The sequence below is a fragment of the Rhinatrema bivittatum genome, chromosome 2 (assembly GCF_901001135.1).
Source record: "Rhinatrema bivittatum chromosome 2, aRhiBiv1.1, whole genome shotgun sequence".
NCBI lineage: Eukaryota > Metazoa > Chordata > Amphibia > Gymnophiona > Rhinatrematidae > Rhinatrema > Rhinatrema bivittatum.
In genome coordinates, this window is record NC_042616.1 from 37,691,279 (window position 1) to 37,715,007 (window position 23,729).

The 23,729-nt window shown below is 42.5% G+C and overlaps 1 protein-coding gene across 1 annotated transcript; it reads left to right on the forward strand.

Annotated features, from left to right (window-relative positions):
- Positions 1 to 556: 556 nt before the first annotated feature.
- On the forward strand, positions 557 to 21,805 carry LOC115083851 (zinc finger protein 665-like). Its single transcript, XM_029587886.1, has 4 exons — positions 557 to 768; positions 1,140 to 1,266; positions 3,144 to 3,263; positions 18,367 to 21,805. The coding sequence occupies exons 1-4, from the start codon at positions 745 to 747 to the stop codon at positions 20,949 to 20,951; spliced, it is 2,856 nt and encodes a 951-aa protein (XP_029443746.1). The 5' UTR covers positions 557 to 744; the 3' UTR covers positions 20,952 to 21,805.
- The last annotated feature ends 1,924 nt before the right edge of the window (positions 21,806 to 23,729 follow it).

Genomic DNA, 23,729 nt, shown 5'->3' on the forward strand with positions numbered 1-23,729 from the left:
TAAATCTACCAGGCGCCCACCTAATAGAAGAAAGGAATTAAGAGGATCTAGACCCAAAAGGTACTGGGAAGGTTACCTGTCCAAAAGAGTTTACTTTTATGAGAAAAGAGTGTGTGGAAGAGACTGAGCTGTACTGAGTATGGGAATTTTGTTTGCAGCAATGTAATATTCTCGGATATACTTATGTTTCAGTAAAGATTTTATTTTGACTACATATTTACCACTCTTTTTCCTATTTACAGTGATTCAGTGTTGTATTATTGATGTTTACTGTGCCTATTGTAGACCTCATACGAGGCTGTAACATGCTTTGAGCTCTTCTGCTGGAAAAGCTTGAGGCAAATAAATGATGTAAGCTGCTAATGCAAGCAAGGAAAGGGTCAATACCAAAGGAGATGGAGCCGAGTGTGATTCGGTAATCTTATCTAAAAGCCCTGATGGAAGCCTGAGTCAATGAATGTTCATAAAGAACGAGAAAAGACTCCACCCCGCAGTGACAGTGCTCAGTGTAAATCTTTTTCCTCTTTCTTTTTTTGTGTGATGTCATCAGGCTGCGCCCAGCAGGAAGAGGAACTCGCATGTGCTGCAGACTTAAGAGCGAGCTACAAAGAATCTATCTCCTTCTGTGCCCTTTAACTTGTCTTCTAGCTGCACTGCAAAAGGCAAACACTTGGCTGTACCCCAGCCTGAGAAAGAGCCCTCAATTCGTTTCTAATCCTGAAAGTAGCAAACGCAAAGAGGAAAATGCCTGCAGGAGCTTCTGCTCAGGTAGGAGATTGCCCCCCAACTTCCTGCCCGCTCTGTACAAACCCTGCTGCAGCTTTCTAAGCTGGGACATTGCAGAGTCAGCCCTGACTTTAATAGGATCCTAAGCAGACCTGGGGTATAGAAAAGGCACTTTCGGACCTTCTTGAGGAGTGTAAGGAGAGAGATGAGAAGTCCAACAAAGTGAGACTTTATGCCTTGGTTTCTGTGTGTCGTTAGGTTTTTATTCATATAAACCTGCTCTGGGACTGTTATATGATCGTGATTTATTTACACTCGAAAACTCCCCCTGCCCTGCTGAGCCCCAGTACTGGGAGATCTCCTGATGGAGGGGATGCAGAAGGTGCTGAGTGTGTTTATGGTTTGTGTTTCAGGTCCCAGTAACCTTTGAGGACATCGCTGTCTATTTCTCCCAGGAGGAGTGGGAGGATTTAGATAAAGGGCAGAAGGAGCTTTATAAAGCTGTGATGAAGGACAATTATCAGATGCTCAGCTCCCTGGGTAAGGGGCATTTTAAAATATGAATGCCTCAATCTTGCTGCTACTACCTATTTTTCTGAGATGTTTCTTTTAAAAAAAAAATTATATCTTCATTGAAATTGTAAGCATACTGTATACATGAATAAAAGAACCAAGAAAATATAGTATTACATGAGAATATGACAGAGGAAATAATGAAGAAATATATAGTAATACTTTCCATTACAAGTCCATATTAAATTGGTGTAAAAATAAGAAAAAAAAGGCAAAAGAAAGGTACGTTAATAAGTGTAGGGATGGGTATCTATTGGGTTTATTTTCTACCAATAGGAAATGTATTGGTGTTCTGGACAGTGCATCTCAACCAGTGTGCTGTGCGTTTTTTCCTTGATGAAGTTAGGGGGTCAGGATCATGCTAGACCTGACTCCATTGGACAGTGCTCTGGATCTCCTTACTTCAGGCCCTCCCTTTTATCCTCACAGCAACCAGGCAGCACTACAGACAAGAGAGGAGGGCTGTGTCAGTAGCTCACACAGCAGCAGTAAAGAGTAGGGAATAGCTTCTGTCCCGTGCCCCAGCCCCTCCCCCTCCTGTCTTCTCTGCTGGGTGGTGTCTGATGCAGCTGAGAAGGGATGAGGGATTCACCCAGAGCTCCAGACAGGCAGGAATGATTTGTGGGCACGGAAGAGGGGTGAACATTCAGTGAGGGGAGAAGGGGGTGAAATCTGGTGGAGAGAAGCTATGAATGCTTGGGGGCAGTTTGAGAAGTAGCTAATGTTGTGGAAGCTGAGGAGGGTTGGAATTGTATACTGCAGCTTCTGGTTTGCTGCTTTGTTACACAGTGCAGTTGGCTGTAAGCTGCAGCACAGCCCACAGGGGAGGGAAGCCTTTGTCATTGTTCTACAGTGACACCTAGTGTTTAGACTCTGGGATCACATTTGGAAATGCCAAGGAGAGAGTGTGGCTGTGGGATCCTTGCTGTGAAGATGGGACTTTATGGGAGAGGAAGAGATATAGAAGTAGGGCTAAATATGCAGTGGATGGTGTAGTACAGGACTGGCCTAATGGTAAGATCAGAGCGCTGAGAAACAGGGAAACCTGGGTTCAAATCCCACTGCATACTTAGGAAAATCACTTCACTCTACATTTCCTCAGGTACCGACTTAGGCCTGGATTTATCAAAATGCGATAAGTATCGCATGCAATAGCAAAAGGGGCATGTTTTATGCTAATAGATAGTTTATTGCAATTTGCACTAATACCTATGCGAAGAGCTTAGCGCAAATTGCGATAACGTTTTCACACTTTGCGATACGTGCCAGACCTGTTGTATTTCCTGCATACAACCACTGGGGGACCACTGTTCTGTTCGTACGTTGAATGTCAAAGTGGCCCCTAACCCCTTCACGAATACCTCTACCTCAAGTTTAGTGTCTCTCTCTCTCCCTCTCCCCCCCCAGATGGGTTACCTCAATGAATATGCATGAGATCTATTAGCATACAATAGATGAAGAGCATGCAAATAGATCTCATACATATTCGTTGTGGAAATCCTGAAAACATGATTAGGTTTTGGCCTTCTAGAACTGAATTTGGGGACCTCTGTTGTTAGTCCTCTTGGGCACGGACTTGCCTATTGTATCTAAATAAAAGATAATGAGGCTGGTGTACATTATGAGATTGATAATATATTGCGCTCTTCATAGTGGGGGCTAGACTGAAAAGATGAACAGAGGGGTGTATGTGATATTTCTAAGACCTGCAGGGCTTCTGTAACTGAGGATTCTAATATTTTTGTTCACTTTGGCAGATCAATATCTTTCTGCTGAAAAACTTTCTAATCTGGAGGCATCGCACCCAGAGTGATGAGAAATCTAATTCATGGTTCTTATTCCAGGATCAGGCTCTCCGACTGTCACCCCTGATATTATCTCCCACATTGAACGAGGGGAAGAGCCGTACATCAGGGATGAGCCAGGATCAGAGGAAAGAGGAACTGGGAGAAGCAGCTGCTCAGGTGAGTGCAGGAATAAGAGGGACCGGGGTAAAACTGCTGAGAGGAAGAGTGGAAGGAGCAGCTGGGAAGTGCAGAGACCCCTTCACCAGCTCCTCTGGAGAGCTCTGTAATCACTTGCAGGGTTTCTGTTACAGGCAGCAGTCACAGACAGAGCTTCTTTACTGGTGCACTGTGGGAAAGTCCTGTGTGCCGCAGTAGGTGCAGCCCTGGCTCAATGCTCTTCCCCATTCCCCTAGCAGGAGGAGAGCAGCACTTCATACCCCATTTGCCACCTCTTCTGACTTCTTTCTTTGTTTGAATGCTTGAGGACCACCAGACTTTTTCTGCACATAGCCTTTCATAAACTTGAGGTACATTGGTTGAGGTGATGGTTAAATTTAGGTTATTAATTTGTTTAATAGAGCGTGTGTGTGGGTATAGAACTGTTCTAAAACAATTGAATATAAATTATATTGAAGATATCTTAATCATGGGTCCCCAATATTGTTACAATAGAAAAACATGTAAGGAGCCCCAGTAACCAAGGTCACTATATTTTTACATACATTTCATCTATTGCATGAGAGAAAAATTTCTAATAATTAAATATCTTTATTGAAAATGCTTGCAAACCAATTTTTAATCCTCAAAATACTTAAGGCATAACATTAAATTAAATCATTTTCATCCATCCACATGAACACTAGTTAAAACATACTTATATACATTATTTCAGAACAATAGCAGCTTGCAAAACCATTATTCTCTAAGAACCATATTGATATTTCATAAATGTCGTCATAAATGTGATTTCAATTATATTAAACCTGGGATTGTTCTGAAATAATGCATATAAGTATGTTTTAACTAGTGTGTATATGGATGGATGAATGTGTTTTAATTTGGTGTTATGCCTTGTTATTTCAAGGAGAGGAATAAAATGGCCGACTGCTATTTATCCAGATTGCATGCACACCCAACAGTTAGTTAAATTGAAGGAGCTGGCCCAGTTCATAATGAAAGCAACATAGGTGTTTATAAGATGTGGATATGCTTCTGGTATTAACCTATTAATGAGGAGAACAGCATACAGGAGTACCCTCGTGGGGCTCTAAACTCAAACCACTCTACCAAGGCAACAGGCTGAGGAGATGGATTATTATGCAGGAACACACACTACGGGGCCCTCTCACAGTGTCACTCCTCTGTTACTCATCTACTTCTCATTCTTGTCAATAATGTCGTCTCCTTCTCATCCTGGTGTTGGGCTGCAGCTTTAACATGTGATGTGTGAATCCATGCTTTCTTGTCTTTACTTTCATGGCTATAGGTGTGGTGAGCAGGATTTTGAAAGGTCCCTACCAGTGTTTTTCAAGAGCGTATCCCCAAAGGAAGTTTCTGATCAAGACTGCTGGGATGTCTTAGAAATAGCTTCAGTTAGTACCTTGAATAAGAAATTGACTCCTAGATTCATCAAAAAGTGTAACTAACGCATTGATAATGCCCATAATAAGGAAAAAGGGCGTGTTCATGGAAAGTTTTTAGTTACCGCACACAGAGAGAGAGAGAGAGTGTATCTACAAGGCCCTCACAGTAGGGAAGTATTTATCTCTCTATAGGAAGCCCACCTAATAGATCAGGGTGAGGTGTTAGTGGTGGTTTAGGGGCCAGTTTCGCATGTAGAGTGAGACATACAAACAGCACAGTACACCTTGGTGAAGATTTGACATCATTTGGAGTGAGGAAAGTCTTAAAAAGATGAAATTCTGTACTATGTTCTTTCACCCTAGCTTGATGGTACCCTTATCACACACACACACACACACACACACCCCAGCTCTCACCCAGGCACTCATTCGCGCACACAGACACACCAGCTCTCACCCAGGCACTCATTCACACACAGACACACACCAGCTCTCACCCAGGCACTCATTCACACACAGACACACCAGCTCTCACCCAGGCACTCATTCACACACAGACACACCAGCTCTCACCCAGGCACTCATTCACACACAGACACACACCAGCTCTCACCCAGGCACTCATTCACACACAGACACACCAGCTCTCACCCAGGCACTCATTCACACACAGACGCACCAGCTCTCACCCAGGCAGTCATTCACACACACAGACACACACCAGCTCTCACCCAGGCACTCATTCACACACAGACACACACCAGCTCTCACCCAGGCACTCATTCACACACAGACACACACCAGCTCTCACCCAGGCACTCATTCACACACAGACAAACACCAGCTCTCACCCAGGCACTCATTCACACACAGACACACACCAGCTCTCACCCAGGCACTCATTCACACACAGACGCACCAGCTCTCACCCAGGCACTCATTCACACACAGACACACCAGCTCTCACCCAGGCACTCATTCACACACAGACACACCAGCTCTCACCCAGGCACTCATTCACACACACAGACACACACCAGCTCTCACCCAGGCACTCATTCACACACAGACACACCAGCTCTCACCCAGGCACTCATTCACACACAGACGCACCAGCTCTCACCCAGGCACTCATTCACACACAGACGCACCAGCTCTCACCCAGGCACTCATTCACACACACAGACACACCAGCTCTCACCCAGGCACTCATTCACACACAGACACACCAGCTCTCACCCAGGCACTCATTCACACACAGACACACCCGCTCTCACCCAGGCACTCATTCACACACAGACGCACCAGCTCTCACCCAGGCAGTCATTCACACACACAGACACACACCAGCTCTCACCCAGGCACTCATTCACACACAGACACACACCAGCTCTCACCGAGGCACTCATTCACACACAGACACACACCAGCTCTCACCCAGGCACTCATTCACACACAGACACACACCAGCTCTCACCCAGGCACTCATTCACACACAGACACACACCAGCTCTCACCCAGGCACTCATTCACACACAGACACACCAGCTCTCACCCAGGCACTCATTCACACACACAGACACACACCAGCTCTCACCCAGGCACTCATTCACACACAGACACACCAACTCTCACCCAGGCACTCATTCACACACAGACACACCAGCTCTCACCCAGGCACTCATTCACACACACAGTCGCACCCGCTCTCACCCAGGCACTCATTCACACACAGACGCACCAGCTCTCACCCAGGCACTCATTCACACACACAGACACACCAGCTCTCACCCAGGCACTCATTCACACACAGACACACCAGCTCTCACCCAGGCACTCATTCACACAGAGACACACCCGCTCTCACCCAGGCACTCATTCACACACAGACACACCAGCTCTCACCCAGGCACTCATTCACACACAGACACACCAGCTCTCACCCAGGCACTCATTCACACACAGACACACCAGCTCTCACCCAGGCACTCATTCACACACAGACACACCCGCTCTCACCAAAAACGTATTCTTTCTTCAATGCAGGGATGGGCTCCGGTTCCACTGCGGCTTTACTCCGGCAGGCCTTCTTTTTGCGCCACCATGGGAATAGGCTCCCGTGGTGGCTGCAGTTGGGGTTGGGTTTTCTCTTCGCCACCACAGGCTGTAGTGGCCTTGCTTCGTTGGCATCGGGTTTCCTCTTCGCCACCATGGGATGGGCTCCCAGGGTAGCCTCGGTCGGGGTCAGGTTGCCTCTTCGCCGCCACGGGCTGCGGTGGCCTTGCTTCGTCGGAGTTTGAAACTGCTATTTCTCTCATCCCACCCCTGGGCTAGGCGATGCCTGCCTCACCGGTCAATGAAAGGATTCCTCCCTTCTTCCTTCTCCCACTGGTAGGTAGAAGGGAGGAGGTTTCCGATTGGCCTGCGTGGGGGCAGGCAGAATGAAGGAGGCTTCCCATTGGACGATAAGGGTAGGAAGAAAGGCTTCCAATTGGCCCGTGGGGGCTGGAAAAAGTGAGAAGGGAAGTGCAACGGGCAGTGGGACACTGGGAGACGTGACACACCTGCTGGTGTTTGGTGACACACTAGTGTGTCGCGACACACCGGTTGAGAAACGCTGGTCTACAAAATGATGTAACTTTAAGGAACCCGGCAACTTGGGATTTAACCGTTCCAATGTCTGTGCGACCTATTCATGACATGGTTGGGCTATGTTTGTATCCCTGTGGCAGTCTGGTAAAGGATATAACAGAATTAGAAAAGGTGCAGAGAAGGGCAACAAAAATGATAAAGGGGATGGAACGTTCCCATATGAAGAAAGGCTGAAGAGGTTAGGACTCTTCAGCTTGAAGAAGAGACGGCTGAGGGGAGATATGATAGAGGTCTATGGAATAGAACAAGTGAACACAAATTGGTTGTTCACTCTTTCAAAAAGTACAAGGACCAGGGGATATACAATGAAGTTACTAAGTAGTACATTTAAAACAAATAAGAGAAAATATTTTTTTACTCAACACATAATTAAGCCAATGAATTCATTGCTGGGGGATGTGGTGAAAGCTGTTAGTGTAGCTTGGTTAAAAAAAAATTTGAACACATTACTGGAAGAAAATTTCATTAAAAAAAGGCAAAAAAGTCCTAAAACATACAAATGAAACAAACTGTAAAAGGAGGAAACTTTGCAAACAAAATCTGTTAGATATCAAATAATCACACAATTAAATTTTGTTAGAGAAACCTTTAAATTTAGTAAAGATGGGACCATCATAACACCCCACGGATGCTGAACATGATTTTTATTCAATATTTTCACTGCATGGGCTCCACCTTAACCACCCTTTTATGGCAAGCTATGACTGCTAATATTTTTACTGGTACTATGCAATATCGTAACCAGATATTCCAGCGGTACCAGGTAACCCAGTGAGGTAGCTTCAATACTAAAAAATCACACTGAACTCCCATCCCATAACAATGTGTCATGCTTGCAGGTGAGGGAAGAATGGTTTATTATTAACATGATTATTCTTGACTTCAGTTTTCATGGCTCATTTCCCATCCCGTCCGTATTTCAGCTCCTGTGTATTTCTCTTGTCGAGGGAATAACATTTAAGCAACTCTTCCTGTTGATGGGACTGGAAAATGTACCCCTGTGTATGCTTATTTGTCTATTTCTGCTTTTCCCCTGCAGAAGCAGACATACAAGTCCCGTCATAAACGGCAAAACTTAGAACTCCCCTCTCTGGATTTGTCTGATCAGGGCAGTCAGAATGCCTTACGATTCACACCTATTACTGTTGAGGAACGCCGTAGACTGATGGGTTCCGCATGGTTCCCATTTTCCAACATACATGCTATTGGCCGTCTCTCTACTGCTGTCCTGCGTTTACAAGCCTTAGTAGAAACCCTTAAGAAAGCTACCCAGGATAATCTCCGTGCTCTAGCACATCAACGAGCTGAAACTAATATTATTATTTGATACAAGGCCTATAGGTTCTGAGAATAAATATGCCATTTTTCTTAGCCTGCTTGTAACAAACAACAAGTCCTGAGATCAGATATATGAAAGAGCAGTTAATCAGGAGGCTAATTATGCAGATATCAGAGGAAAACAGGAAATGTACATAAAACATTCATAGTGTAGCCAAAGCATGATTTAAAAGTTGATGAGGAGGTATTCTCAGTAGCTCTAAAAACAAAGGAGGGAAAAAGGATTTCTGTGCAGATGGAAATTAAGGATGGGTAAGAGGAGGAAGGGTTAAAATTTCAGTTATGGTAAGAGCAGAATTAAAATTCTTTTACACAAACTGCCTTTGCATGTCTTTTTTGGTGATAAATGTAACTGAAAGTCATATTGGTACCGTAGACTTCATCCAGAAAGAGTTTGAAATATCCCCCCTAGCAACAGGATACATGGTATGGCTTCTATAAGAAGATAATTCGTGCATGAGCTCTGGAATTACAGCAGCATCAAAAGACCCCTCACTCGGCCACTGTGAACATTTCAACTCCTTGTTCATTCATTCTCCTTATCTTTTTTTGTGTATCCCAAGCTGTACCTCGGTTGAATCTCCTCATTAGGAGCCATTCCCTTTGTATATCCTCTTTTAACCATGTTCTCCTCCACTCACACACACTTTCCTTCTGCTCTGTTAAAACACGCACATTCACACCAGCATAGAGCTAGAAGGCACAGAGAGATCCACATCAGAAGAAATGATTCGCTGCGGCAATTCTAGCAATAATACCTATCGTACGGTGTCAACGCACAGCTGCAGCTGTATTCAGAGGTTTCTTTTTTTTTCTCTTTCACAAGTGTCAGCAGGCAGACTCTTTTTTTTATTGCGGGTTGTCCTGGGTGCTGTTTATCGTTATTTTTTTTCCCTTGCTGCATTTGTTTGGGATTCCTTGGAGGGACTTTGGTAAGTGTTCTGAATGGGTATGGGAGGATGGTACTTTTTCATTATGCGAGAAGGGGTGCCTATATAGGCAGTGGTCCGGTTGGTATAGTGGGCAGCGGTTTTCATCTTCTCTAAGTTGTGTGCACAGTGGCTGTCTCTTGGAATGTGGCTGGCTTAGGCTCTCCCATGAAGGGGGGGGGAAATGTATTGTCTCACCTTAACAGGTTGCAGCATAGCGTGGCGTTTATGGTTTTTGGGTTTTTTTCTATACCATTGCATCGGCAAAGCCTTCACAACGGTTTGCAATCAATTGAAAAGAGAAATACAATAATACAATAAAAGTAATAACAGCTAAAATAATTAAAAGTACAGAAAATTGTCTAAAATACCTGTTAAGATGAAATTCAAAATCTAGAAAACATAATACGTTACTCTTCCTAAAAGCAGATATTAAGAACACACAAAACATTAGGCTTCCTTATTATCTTAACATATAATTTAAAACATGTCTGAAAGAAAGAAAAGTTAAGCCTGCAGGTGCCTGTCACTCGTGTTCTGTATAGGCGCAATTAAACAGCCATGTTTTTAGCTCTGCCTTGAATTGTTTCTTATCTGCTTGTAATCGCAATGGCGTTGGTAGTGTATTCCACACCTTTGGTCCTGCTATTGATATTACTCGTTCCCTTACGTGGCCGAGTCTGGCAGATTTTATTGTTGGAACTGTCAGAAGTCCTATATTCGCTGATCTCAAGTTTTTTGTTTTTTTTTTGTGGGATGTGCAAACGTATGGTTGTATTTAACCGTTCGGTTCTTTCGCCATAAATTAGATTCTGAATTATGCAGGCTGTTTTGTGTTGTGTTTCTGCAAGAAACGCATTTGATGGATGCCGAACATTTTGAACTTGCGTAGAAGAGGGTTCAACCAGATTTTCTTCTCATCGGGGTCTTCTCAGCGTAGTGGGCTGGGCCATCCTCCTCACAAGAAAGTCTCCTTTACCTTAGAAAAATACCCTTCGAGGTACTGAGTGGAGATAAATCATTATTCAGGGGACATTATTTGGTAAGACACTTGCATCGATTTGTGCCCTGAATTGCTATTCTCACTCTTTTTCCTCTGACATCGTCACTCAGGTGTCTCAGTGCGGATCGGCATCGAAGACCTTGGGAGGAGACTTTCATTGTGTCGGGGGTGCTCAGTTGGGTAAATGTACTTCAGCGGAAGTACCTAAATTGTCCCAAAGTAAAGGTATTCCCTTTATATGTGATGCTCTGAATTTATTAGACACCTGGAGGATGCTACACCCCGGTGATAGGGAGTTTATTCATTGTGCTAGAGCTCATGACTCTTGAGTCGCGGATTGTTTATATTCTGTTGTCTCCTGGTCTGTTTGATACAGTTCTTGTCACTAAAATAGAAGCTCTCGTTATCTCGGACCGTTGTCCAGTGCTGTGTGAGTTGGGTTCTGCCACCTCCTTTGGCCCTGTTGGCAATTGGCGCATGCCAGGGTGGCTACATACTGATACAGAGTTTAAGGATTATCTACTTAACAAATGGAAACAATATACACAGTATAATGCCCATCATTGCCAGTGAGCCAGCTCTGTTCTGGGAAACAGCTAAGGCTGTGCTTCAAGCAGTCTTTATAAGCTACAAAATTGCACGGAGGAAAAAAAAAAGACACCAGAGATATTTTAGATTTAGAACGAAAGTTATATTACAAACTTCACATGAACCAGACCCACTCGACTGAGTGGTGTGACAAATATCTGCATACGCAGCAAATTTTGAATGATTTAATTCATCAGAAATCTGTAGGTGCAGTGTTTGCTTTCAAACATAAACTTTTCAAATATGCTAATATATCTGGTTGATTACTAGCTAATTTGGTTAAACCTAAAAGGGGCTCAAATTTCATTGCGGTCCTTAAGAGTGATGAAGGGGGAATGGATTATGAATTCTAAGCGCATAGGGGAAGCATTTTGTGGTTTCTGTAAACCTCTTATGTTCCACGGAGCCGATGGATTTGGACAAGATGGCCGAATTCTTGAATGGACTATCACTTCCTCAGTTATCTGAGGATGACTTGACCGGAATGGAGATCAGTACTATCATCTAGGAACTCCCCTTACATAAGTTGCCAGGTCCAGATTTCCTTCCCTTGCTGTTTTATAAAATTCTTAAAGATTCATTCGTACCAACCTTAAAAATCTTATATGAGGATATGATAGAAAGGGAGCATGTCCCGGATACTATGAGGGCTATCACGATACTGGTAAAGACCTGGCACAGCCTGTCTCATACAGACCTATATTCTTATTGAATCAGGATGTCAACATTTATTCTAAAATTATAGCTACCTGTTTGAAGTTAATTATGCCCAAATTGATTTCCCCAGAACAAATGGGTTTTGTTTATTTGGGCCCGCAATCTGTGCAAAAGGTGGTGCTGAGGTTGCAGGTGCTAGGTTGGGCTGTGAATTTTGCTAAGAGCAAACTGGCTGCATTGCAGAGTTTGGAATACCTGGGGTTGGTTTCGAGACAGGGTTTTCCTTACTTCGAATAGGATGCTGAAACTGCAGGGACAAGGTTGTCATTTGTTGCACTTGAGGAACCCCAAACTCTGGGATTATTTTCCAGTCCTCCATTCAGTGTTACTGCTTTCCAAGAACTGAGCTAAATTAGACATTTCAAAGGAAGCTTGAGAAACCTAATTCTGCTGAGAAGTGGAAGGAAGGAAATAGACCTTATTAATTAAAGGAATAGCGACCTCTGTCATATGAAGAACTTCAGTTAAATATTTTGTAAGTGTCACTCAAGGCAATTCACACAACACCCTGGAAAATTAAAAAAACTGCAGGTTAAGATGTCTCTCACAGTTTTCCAATACTCAACCCATCTGGAAAGGGCCACACACATTCCTGAAACATTGATGGCATTAAGGGATTGAAGATTTTTAACTCCACTTTCCAACCTTGAAATCTTGATGCCATGCTCTTTTTTTAATTGCCCCATATATTGCAATACTACAGATTCAATTTTTTGAGACAAACTTTGAAGTTTTAGTAGAACAGTTTGAGATTGACTTCCCATAGATAGTTATTAAATCCCATACGGGCTGATACAGTAAAAATTGCGGGAGAGTGGACAAGCGCCTGCTCTTCCAGCGCACGCACAGGACACTCTCCTGTGCGCGCGATACAGTAATTTAATTTATTTAAATTAGGGCCGGCGGTAAAAAGAGGCGGCTGTCAGCGGGTTTGATAGCCAACACTCAATTTTGCTGGCGTCGGTTCTCAAGCCCGCTGACAGCCACGGGTTCGGAAACCGGACGCTGGCAAAATTGAGCGTCCGGTTTTCAACCCGCAAGCTGCTGGCCTATTTCAAATTTTGTTTTCTTTTTTTTTTTTTTTACTTTTTTTAACTTTCGGGACTTCCAACTTAATATCGCCATGATATTAAGTCGGAGGGTGCACAGAAAAGCAGTTTTTACTGCTTTTTTGTGCACTTCCCCGGTGCTGGCAGAAATTAACGCCTACCTTTGGATAGACGCTAATTTCTTAAAGTAAAATGTGCGGCTTGACAGCACATTTTACTTACCGAATCGTGCAGGAATACCTAATAGGGCCATCAACATGCATTTGCATGTTGCGGGCGCTATTAGGTTCGGGGGGGGGGGGGGTTGGACGCGTGTTTTCGATGCGCTATTACCCCTTACTGAATAAGAGTACCCCTTACTGAATAAGGGGTAAAGCTAGCGTCGAAAACACTGAACTGTATCAGCTTGATAGGGAGTTCAGTGTAATCACTGCCAGCGTTAAGTAGCCCACGTGGAGACTCACCAGATGCACAGAAATTTCATGAAGTTAGCATGTAGCACATTTAAAACTAGTCAGAGAAAATTCTTTTTCACTCAATGCACAATTAAACTCTGGAATTTGTTGCCAGGGGATGTGATTAGTACAGTTATTGTAGCTGGATTTTAAAAAAGTTTGGTTAAGTTCTTGGAGGAGAAGTCCATTACCTGCTATGAATCAAGTTAACTTAGAAAATAGCCACTGCCATTGCTGGCATCAGTAGTGTGGAATCTACTTAGTTTTTGGGTACTTGCCAGGTTCTTATGGTCTGGATTGGCCACTGTTGGAAACAGGATGCTGGGCTTGATGGACCCTTGGTCTGACCCAGCATGGCATGTTCTTATGTTCTTAATTCTGGCATAGAGGAAAGCCCAGAATAAGCGATACCCGCTTCTCCTGAAGAAACACCAGGAAGCAGCTGCAAAACCTCCTTTGTCCCAGGCTCCATCTCTACCAGCACGGAAGCACTTCCAGCTAACACATCTTGGGATCCCTCCTGCATGGTCATAGCAGTGACCGCATCTCCGGATACCATGCCAGACCCACTAAAGACACCAGGTTCCTTACTTGGCAGTGGCTGGAGATCCAGGGAGCTAAGTGCGGTTTCTTCTCCTAGTTATTCCAATGTTCCCTCAGTGGAAATTGCAACAGGGCTTTTCAAATTCCCTGAAACTGCAGGGAACCATGAAACAAAGGCAGTAAATAGGCTGATGACTGGGAGGGCATGGAGTCTCGGAGGGGCAATCTCAGAATTCCCTTTTTTCTTGGTGGACATTAGCATAAAAACTTTCAGCAGCAAGCAAAGAGTAAATCAGCAGCCATCCATGACCATTTCATGCTGCCATTTTGACTTCCCCAATGTCTATTTCTTCCCTCTGTGAAGGGAGGTCTTTATATTATACCATTATAAATAGATGTTCCTGTCACTTTTTCCAGATTAACCCACAGTGCCTCCTCCTTACCTCATAAGTCATGCAATTCTGTTGCTTTAATATTTTTTATATATAGTGCCATGCCCCCTCTCTTTCTTCCTACTCAGTCCTTCCTGAATGGATTGTAGGCTGGCTTACTATATCCTAGTCATGGTTTTCTGTGTACCAGGTCTCCATGACAGCCACAACATGCAAGTTAGCTTTTTCCATGACTGCCTCTAGATCCAGGATTTTATTTCTCATACTATGAGCTTTAATGCACATAACTGTCCAGATATTGCCCTTTGTTTTCTATTTTGATACAAGTATTTAAAGTTTTACTTACCTTAATGTTTTGTTCATCCATCCCCGATGATCCTAGTTTAAAGACCTCTTCAAAAAAAGAACAATCCCTATTGGCATCTGGCAATGCATTAACGCAGTGCTTCTCAGGATCACCTCTATTGCAACCTTATATACCGCCAAATCATAGTCTGACAACCATAACTTTCTACATCAAGCTTTAGCTGAACAATGGTCATATAGATCCCCACACCCCTGTCCACTCCCTCCTGCCCCTTCCCTTCCATGGATTGTGTCCACCAACTGATAGACCACGTCTTCTCTGAGGAATGGCGCCATGGGACTGAGCCCCACTGTAAGACTGCAAGTGAATTCAATACATCCTTGAATGATTGCTTCAAGCATAGAGCTAAATAAAAAAATAAAAATAAATAAAAATCATGAAATCCTGAATGGCCCATACATTGGAGTCTGTAACAGTGAAAACAAACACTGTACCTACCTAAATAATAGTCATAATGAATACAGCAAATCCATCAATCCAAGCATGGACCAAAAAAGAATGAAAATCCCAACAAAACCCCACTTTAGAGGCCATACAAAGAGAATCAGTTATTGTAGGAAAAACGACCCCAAACGGAACAGCATGGAGCAGAGGTTCCCAAAGCCATCCTTGAGGCACCCAGCCAGTCGGATTTTCAGGAGATCAAATTTCCATGCTTTGGAGGCTGCAGGTCCTCCAGGGCAGATTTGGGAGCTATTGGCATAGAGTTGAAGCCATAGAAATATACTTAAAGAAGCTCAAAACTGCATTTGTTTCATTCAGGTGTTAGCATCCTTAGAAGCTGAGGAACCTCCTTAATTCCACAAAGCCACCTTCCTCCTTTAACCACCTGCTGCCATTTAGGATAGTGGAGGAGGAGGGACAGGTTCCTGAGAAAATGTCATTGCAGTTCTTGTTGCCATCGGCACGTTTGTAGCTTCCTCCGAGTTCTTTATTCTGGAGGTGGCCACACTTACAGTAAAAGCAACTCCAAATGGGAACAGCCAGTGGTCCCAAATGTTGGAATATAAGAACATTAGAAATGCCATACTGGGTCAGAGGGTCCAACAAGTCCAGTATCCTGTTTCCAAAAGTGGCCAATCCAAACACAAGTACCTGGCAAGTACCCAAACATTAAGTAGATCCCATGCTATTAATGCAAGTAATAGCAGTGAATATATTCTCTAAGTCAACTTGTTTAATAGTAATTCATGGATTTCTCCTTCAGGAGCTTATCCAAATCTTTTTTAAACCCAGCTACATTAACTTCCTTAACCACATCCTCTGGTAACAATCTTTATATTCAAATCCACCTTTGGGCCTTCTCTTACTGCTAATATTTATAACTACTTGGTCACATCCTGCATAATCGGGAGACTCCAGAATTCCCGTAAAGCACAATTTGCTCTGGCGTGATCTGTTCTCCAGATCCTCTAATTTGTTCTAAATCTGAGAATGAGTTTTCTCAAGCTCTTCTTAAAACTTCTGCAAGTGCGTTGTTGTCACCTGCTCTTCTATCCTTGCTTAAACATCTTCCTCGTGCCGCCTTCTATCCAAGAGGTCGCTAGGCAGTTCTTCCACAATCTCAAGAATCTTTCTTAATAGCAACAATATCATTCTTAAACTCTTGAGACCCAGACTGGAAGTCTTCCCGAGTAAGATTTTCTCCCTTGCCCAGACTAAGCACGTCAGCCTTACCATATTCCTCTGGCAGGTCACGATCTTCAGACTCCGCCATGCTGTTTTGCTCCTCGCTGCTGCTCCTGATATAAGAGAAGTGCTTTAAATCCATTGATTTCTTTCTGTTAGCCATGAAAAGAAGCTATCCTGACTTCCAGCCACCAGCTTTAGTTATTAAGGAGGTTCTGCAGACACAAGGAATTGAGGATTTATGATCTTGAACAGGGGAGCTCTTGTCACTTCCTTGTTCCTGTCCTTTTTCAAATGAACTATCTTTTAAGAATTGAACAAGTACAACAAGCAAATAAACACACACGGATATCCCTTGATACATATTAAAAGAATGAAATGGTAGAACCAGCTCGGGTCTTCCCAGAGAATTTATGAAAGGGTTCCTGTAGTCTATAGAAAGTCTGCAGCTTCTTCCACTGTGCAATTATCTAATTATTTCCACATTATACACATCCTATAGTTTACTAAATAAATCCCGTATGGAAGACAAGATCTTATTTCAGATAAGACACAATTATACATCTAGCAGCCATTAAGCAGTGCCTTGCTAAGTTATGTTGTGTACCTGTTCCCTGGAAGAACGAGAAATTCACTGTAAATTTACCAATACTGTGTTTAATTTTGTTGTATGAATTTCCAAAGTGCTTTCACCTATGGACAATGCCAGCACAAGTGACCTATATTACCACATTGCTTTCAACATTTATTAGAAATATTATGGAATTATTTTGCTCATTGTATCAGAAGCCATTTGCAGAACATCTTGTAGATTGTTTAAACAATCTTTATTTCTTGAACAATCAGACAGTATCACTGACAAGCCAAACATTGCAAACTTTCCGGAAATGGTTTTCAGGGGTGATGAGTCAGACGAACTGAACAAAATCACTGTGAACCTGGAAGATGTAGTAGGCCAGATTGACAAACTAAAGAGTAGCAAATCACCTGGACCGGATGGTATGCATCCTAGGGTTCTGAAGGAACTAAAAAATGAAATTTCTGATCTATTAGTTAAAATTTGTAACTTATCATTAAAATCATCCATTGTACCTGAAGACTGGAGGGTGGCCAATGTAATCTCAATATTTAAAAAAAGGCTCCATGGGCGATCCGGGTAACTGTGGACCAGTGAGCCTGACTTCAGTGCCGGGAAAAATAGTGGAAACTATTCTCAAGTTCAAAATCGTAGAGCATATAGAAAGACATGATTTAAAGTGTGAAAAATTGTGAAAGTGAGTAGACAATCAAATGAAATGGCAGAAAAATCAGTGGCTACAGCATTGCCTTTTCATGATTCAAGACCACCTGGTGTGATCATAATCCACTCACTGCTAGTGCAACATTGAAATAATAGTGATTCAAGTCTTTCCAAAGAATTTAATAAGAATGTAGATATGCTCATGAACACTTAACTCATGTATCCAAGGCAAAGTCCAAAGAAGTCCCACAAATCTTGAAATGTGCCCTTTACCTTGGATACATGAGCATATCTACATTCTTATTTATTCCTTTACAACAATTTGAAACACTGTGATTTCAATACTGCACTAATGGTGAAAGGACTATGATGATAGCAGACATTCTTGAATCAAGAAGGGATAATGTTATATAGCCACTGTTTTTTTGTGCCATTTTCATTGGATTGCTAACTTACTTTCACAATTTTTCACATACGATTTTTTTGCCTCTAATTAAGTTGTTTGTTTTGTATATGTGAAGTTGATTATCAGGTTTGTTTTGTATTTTGTAACTTTTGAAAATTGTCCTCAATGATCACCAGAAACAGAACATATCTGCATCCTGTCCCTTTCTTTTACATGCAAGAGAACGAGACACAATGTTACAGGCCAATGTTAGGACATGGTGCTTATAAAACTTTCACACTGTGTCCTCTTCAGGAGAATAAGACGACAAGAAATATTGTTATTGTATTACTGAACTCATTAATCTGTCCTTGTCCTACAGTAATGCACAGTGTTTACTTTTTATCTAGGAATTGATGATCCCAGACACAGTAAAACAGACACACATCACGGGGAGCTCAGTGGGAATCCAGAAGGGAACAAGATGAAATCAGGAGACGGAAAGGACACTTCTTCCTGTTCTGAGTGGGGAAAAAAGTGCAGGAGTCAGTCCATCAAAGTAAAGCAAAGAAATTCAATAGGAGACTCAGCTGCATATGAGCACAGTGTCAGAAATATCCCACCTACAATGGAAGAGCAGAGAAACCAGACAACAGTAGACAGATGTCTATGTGATGTATGTGAGATATTCCTCAGGGATCTTCTGATTCTGAAATCAGAGCAGAGATCTTACACAGAAGAGAGACCATCTGCAGACTGTGGAAAAACCTTCACTCAGAAGGGAGAGCTACAGGTACAACAGAAAACATGCACAGGAGAGACACCTTTTACATGTTCTGAGTGTGGGAGAGGTTTCAGCAGTAAGCGAGAATTAATGCAACACCAGAAAATCAACAAAGGAGAGAAACTGTGTACAAGTGTAGAGCATTCAGAAAGCTTTAATACAGCAAGCCTCACAATATACAAGAAAAGCTGCACTGAAGAGAGAACAGTTTCTTCTCTTGATGGTGACAAAATCTTCAATCAGAAAAAAAATTTCACAAAACATCCAAAATTCTGCCAAGGAGAGGGACAAAATTCAAGTAATGAAATCAACAAGGGCTTCTATCAGAGGAAAGTCTTTTCAAAACAAACAAAAATGCACACTGATGAGATACCATTCTCTTTTACGCAGTCTGAAAAAAACTTCAGTAGGAAGGCAGATCTTCCACAACAGACAATCCACAAAGGAGAGAGACAATTTACATCTTCTGAATGTGATAAAAGTTTCAGTCAGAAGACAAAACACTCAAATTACCAGAGAACCCACACTGGAGTAAAACCATTTACATGTACTGAGTGTGGTAAAAGCTTCAGTTGCAAGGCAAACCTCACAGTCCACCAGCACATCCATACTGGACTAAAGCCATTTACATGTACAGAGTGTAGTAAAAGTTTCAGTTGCAAGGCAAACCTCACTGTACACCAGCGCATCCACTCTGGACTTAAACCATTTACATGTATTCTGTGTGGAAAAAGCTTTAGAATGAATGCACAGCTCACAAATCACCAGAGAATCCACACTGGAGTGAAACCATTTACTTGTACTGAGTGTGGTAAATGTTTTGCACAGAAGGGACACCTCTCAATCCACCAGAGAATACATACGGGCTTGAAACCATATATGTGTATGGAGTGTAGAAAAAGCTTCAGTTGCAAGGCAAGCCTCACTGTCCACCAGCGTGTCCACACTGGACTAAAACCATTTATGTGCACTGAGTGTGGTAAAAGCTTTACACGCAGGGCACACCTCACAAACCACCAGCGAATCCATACAGGCGTGAAACCATATACTTGTACTGAATGTGGTAAAAACTTTAGCCGTAAGGATTATTTAAGAAGTCACGAGAGAGTTCACACTGGAGTTAAACCGTTGAAATGTTCTGAGTCTAGCAAAAGCCTCAGTTATAGAGAATCTCACAGAAAGCACCAGAGAATCCACACTAGTGTGAAACAATTTTCATGTACTGTGTGTGGTAAATGCTTCAGAGAGAGAAGATCTCTCAGAAGGCACCAGAGTATCCATACTGGAGTGAAACCCTTTTCATGTGCTGAGTGTGGGAAATGCTTTAGTTGCATAGAATCTCTCAGAAGGCACAAGCAGATCCACACTAAAGTAAAAGCATTTACATGTAATGAGTGTGGTAAAACCTTCAGTAGTAAGGCAGGCCTTTCCATCCACCTGATAAACCATAGTGGACTGAAGCCATTTCCATGTACTGAGTGTGATAAAAGCTTCAGTTGCAAGGCAATCCTCAGAGGTCACCAGCGCATCCACACTGCAGTAAAACCATTTATGTGTACAGTGTGTGGTAAAAGCTTTAGAATAAAGGCACACTTCACAAGTCACCAAAGTATCCACACTGGAGTGAAACCATTTACTTGTTCTGAGTGTGGTAAAAGCTTTGCTCAGAAGGGACATCTCTCAATCCACCACAGAATACACACTGGAGTGAAACCATTTACCTGTACTGAATGTGGTAAAAGCTTTAATTGCAGAGACTCTCTCACAGTCCACCACAGAATCCACACTGGAGTGAAACCATTTAAATGCACTGAGTGTGGTAAAAGCTTCAGTAGCAAAGGTTATTTAAGGAATCACCAGAGTATCCACACTGGATTGAAACCATTTACATGTGCTGAGTGTGGTAAAACTTTTAGTAGTAAGGTATATTTAAGAAGTCACCAGAAAATGCATAGTGGAGTGAAGCCATTTAACTGTACTGAATGTGGTAAAAGCTTCACTAGTAATGGATGCTTAAGGAGTCACCAGAGTGTCCATACTGGAGTGAAACCATTTACATGTGCTGAGTGTGGTAAAAGCTTTACTCAGAAGGGATACCTCTCAATACACCAGAGAATACACACTGGAGTGAAACCATTTACTTGTACTGAATGTGGTAAAAGCTTCACTAGAAAGGGGTACTTAAGAAGTCACCAGAGAATCCACACTTGAGTAAAACCAGTTAGATACACCGAATGTGTTAAAACTTCACACACAATTCACAATAGTGTTAAACTATTTCTATGTACTGAGTGTGGTAAATGATTCACTGAAAAGTCATTCCTTAGAATCCACCAAAGAAATCACATTGAATAAATGTTCATGGAGACAACAAGAAGTAAGGATCATCTAAGGTTCCCCATAGGACTGAAACACAACTTTCTATAATGAAAAATTAAGAAAAACTGAAAAGGACTGTAGCATTGTGGGAAATTATTTTAAGCACTTATTTAGTTTACATGAAGAACTTTGTACCACAATAGAAATTAGCGCGGCAGAGAATCACTAATATTACTAGTTTAATTATCTGATATAAGTCCTATAAGTTCTGAGAATAAATATGCAATTTTTCTTAACCTGTTTGTAACAAGAAACAAGGCATGAGATCATTAGTTACCCATGAGGCGAATGGTGCAGATTTCAGGGAAAACAGGACAGTAGTAATTGAGCCACACTTATAAATGTTTGCTGATGTGATAAGGACAGATAGTTGGGGTCTCAAGAACACATGAAAAAAACTGAAACTAGGACAAAGGTCAGCAGAATTAACATAAAAAGACCAACTTCAAGCTAACTATTTGAAATCAGAGAGAGAACAGATCAGAGGAAAAGCTTTTGAACATTACAGTGGTTAATGAAGTGCCTGATGAACTATTCCTGGTTTTCCAACAAGGTATGTCCATCTTTCGAAAGAGATATCAGACTCACATTGGAAACTGTGAGGGGAAGTATCATTGTATATATTCTTTAATGCAAACTCTAATCTTGAATGCTTATATTGCTTATTCTCAGACTTATAAGTAAAACTTATTTACTTATAAAGACGTGTGTTGTGTTTTCTATGACAAAATAACCAATTGTAATGGATTGTGCATTGAGAAGTATGAAAAATAGGGTAGTAGTTGCAATGATAGGTGTCATGGTGTGTAAATCAATGTAAGTGAATGGCTGGAGGCTCTCTTGATGAGGGACGGGGCTATCAGTCACTGACTTGGTCCTGGGGCTGGGAGGAGGCTGTATGGGTGCCGGTGGTGTTGAAAGGGCCTTTCCTGTCAGGCCAGAGGACTTCGAGGGTTTTTTTTTTTTGGCCTTCTTAGGCTATAGGAATTGATGCGAGTCTTCGCTGATGCATGTGCTTTGTAAACTAATTTGCGCCTCCATCTCAGGATGCGGAAGAGCTTGTGTTCAGTGTTCACGTTTTTATGCTGGAGGCTCTGAAGAAAGACAAAGCTGGGCAAAAAAGAAATGTATGGACGTGTGACTTCATATTTCAGGCCTGTGGACCTATGTGTAAGAAAACAAATCACGGGAGATCACATGATGCAGTGAAGGGGATCAGATGTGGGATCTCTCTTCTCGGCCTCTCCACCGCCATCCTACCCCATCTGAAACACCTCATCATGAAATAAATTGTGCAAAGTACTTCTTTCACTTCATGATATCATTGTTAGGCTGATTTGCCACAGAATGGCTTCCAGGAACGCAAAGAAAGAGAGAAAAGGAGAAGACCCGGCCGACTGAGCAGGCCCTGGAGGAGGAGACTGGTGTACCGGATGCAAATTCGGCTGCGCATTAGCAGAGATCCGTTCGGCGCTCAAAGAGGCCTTAGGGCCTGAGTTACTTATGATTTCAAATAAGCTGACCGAGCTGACTGCCTCCATAACCGGCTTTGAATCACGTTGTTCCACTATAGAACAGCGGGTCTCTGATGTGCAGGACGGCCAGCAAGCTGCACAAAAAGAGATTGACCATCTCAAAGCCACGCTCCTGAAACACTCCAACCGTCTGGAAGACCTTGAAAATAGGTCCTGCAGGTCAAATCTGCGTTTTGTGGGTTTGCCACAAACAATAGCGGAACGTGACCTGGCTGCCTTTCTGGAAGAATGGCTGCTGCGAGTGTTGGAGCTCCCCTTGCCACATGGCCCGCTAAGGGTTGAGCGTGCTCATAGACTTGGCCTTAGACGGGAAGCGGCAACAAGGCCGAGGGTTGCGATCGTGAAACTTTTGAACTACCAACATAAAAACGCGATTCTACGGGCTATGCGCGCCGGGAAGGGGCTTGAATACGAAAATTGCAAGATCCTAGTCTTCCAAGATTTCTCGGCCGGTTTAAGTCAACGGCGGGCTTTGGCGCCATTTTGCAATCGGCTGTATGCTTTAAATATAAAGGCTCAAACTCACATTAAAAGTGTCTGATATCTTATTTCCAAAGTGTTATATTAAATTATTAGGGGAACAAACTCCCATTCTTAAAGAACTGCTCATAACAATTTTTTCATAAACAATTTTTAAGGAGGAAATGGAATGTTTCATAAATCTACTATGCATTACTGGCTTGTAATGCTATGTATCAATTTTAATCATGAACTTTCCACCTCCAACCTTATATATGATTTTTTGTGAATATTAAAGTGCGCTGAAACCTTTAAATAATTAACAACTGTGGTGAATTAGAGTGCCGCCTTGTAATGATAACACCGACTTATATTCAGAAAAAGTTTTTAAAGTCCACCCGACAAGGCCTTGTTTCTGACCATGATAGGTCTTTCTTCAGGGGATGTAAATTAATCTACTGAATAGTCGGAATTACTTATCTTAAAGTTTGTTGCTGTCACCACACCTTTGTGGCTCAAGAACTCATGGATTTTCCGTGCCTCTCCAAGGCTATGAAGCGCTGTTAAATGCTGTGAAGTTGTAAAGTTCTTCCGGGCTTAAGGCTGATGGTAAATT

What these genes read in the sequence shown, in the direction of transcription:
- LOC115083851 (XM_029587886.1), top strand. Translation starts at nt 745, where the DNA reads ATGCCTGCAGGAGCTTCTGCTCAG. An exon ending in CTGCAGGAGCTTCTGCTCAG is followed by an intron (nt 769 to 1,139) that starts GTAGGAGATTGC and finishes TTTGTGTTTCAG; the next exon opens with GTCCCAGTAACCTTTGAGGA. An exon ending in TGGGAGAAGCAGCTGCTCAG is followed by an intron (nt 3,264 to 18,366) that starts GTGAGTGCAGGA and finishes CTTTTTATCTAG; the next exon opens with GAATTGATGATCCCAGACAC.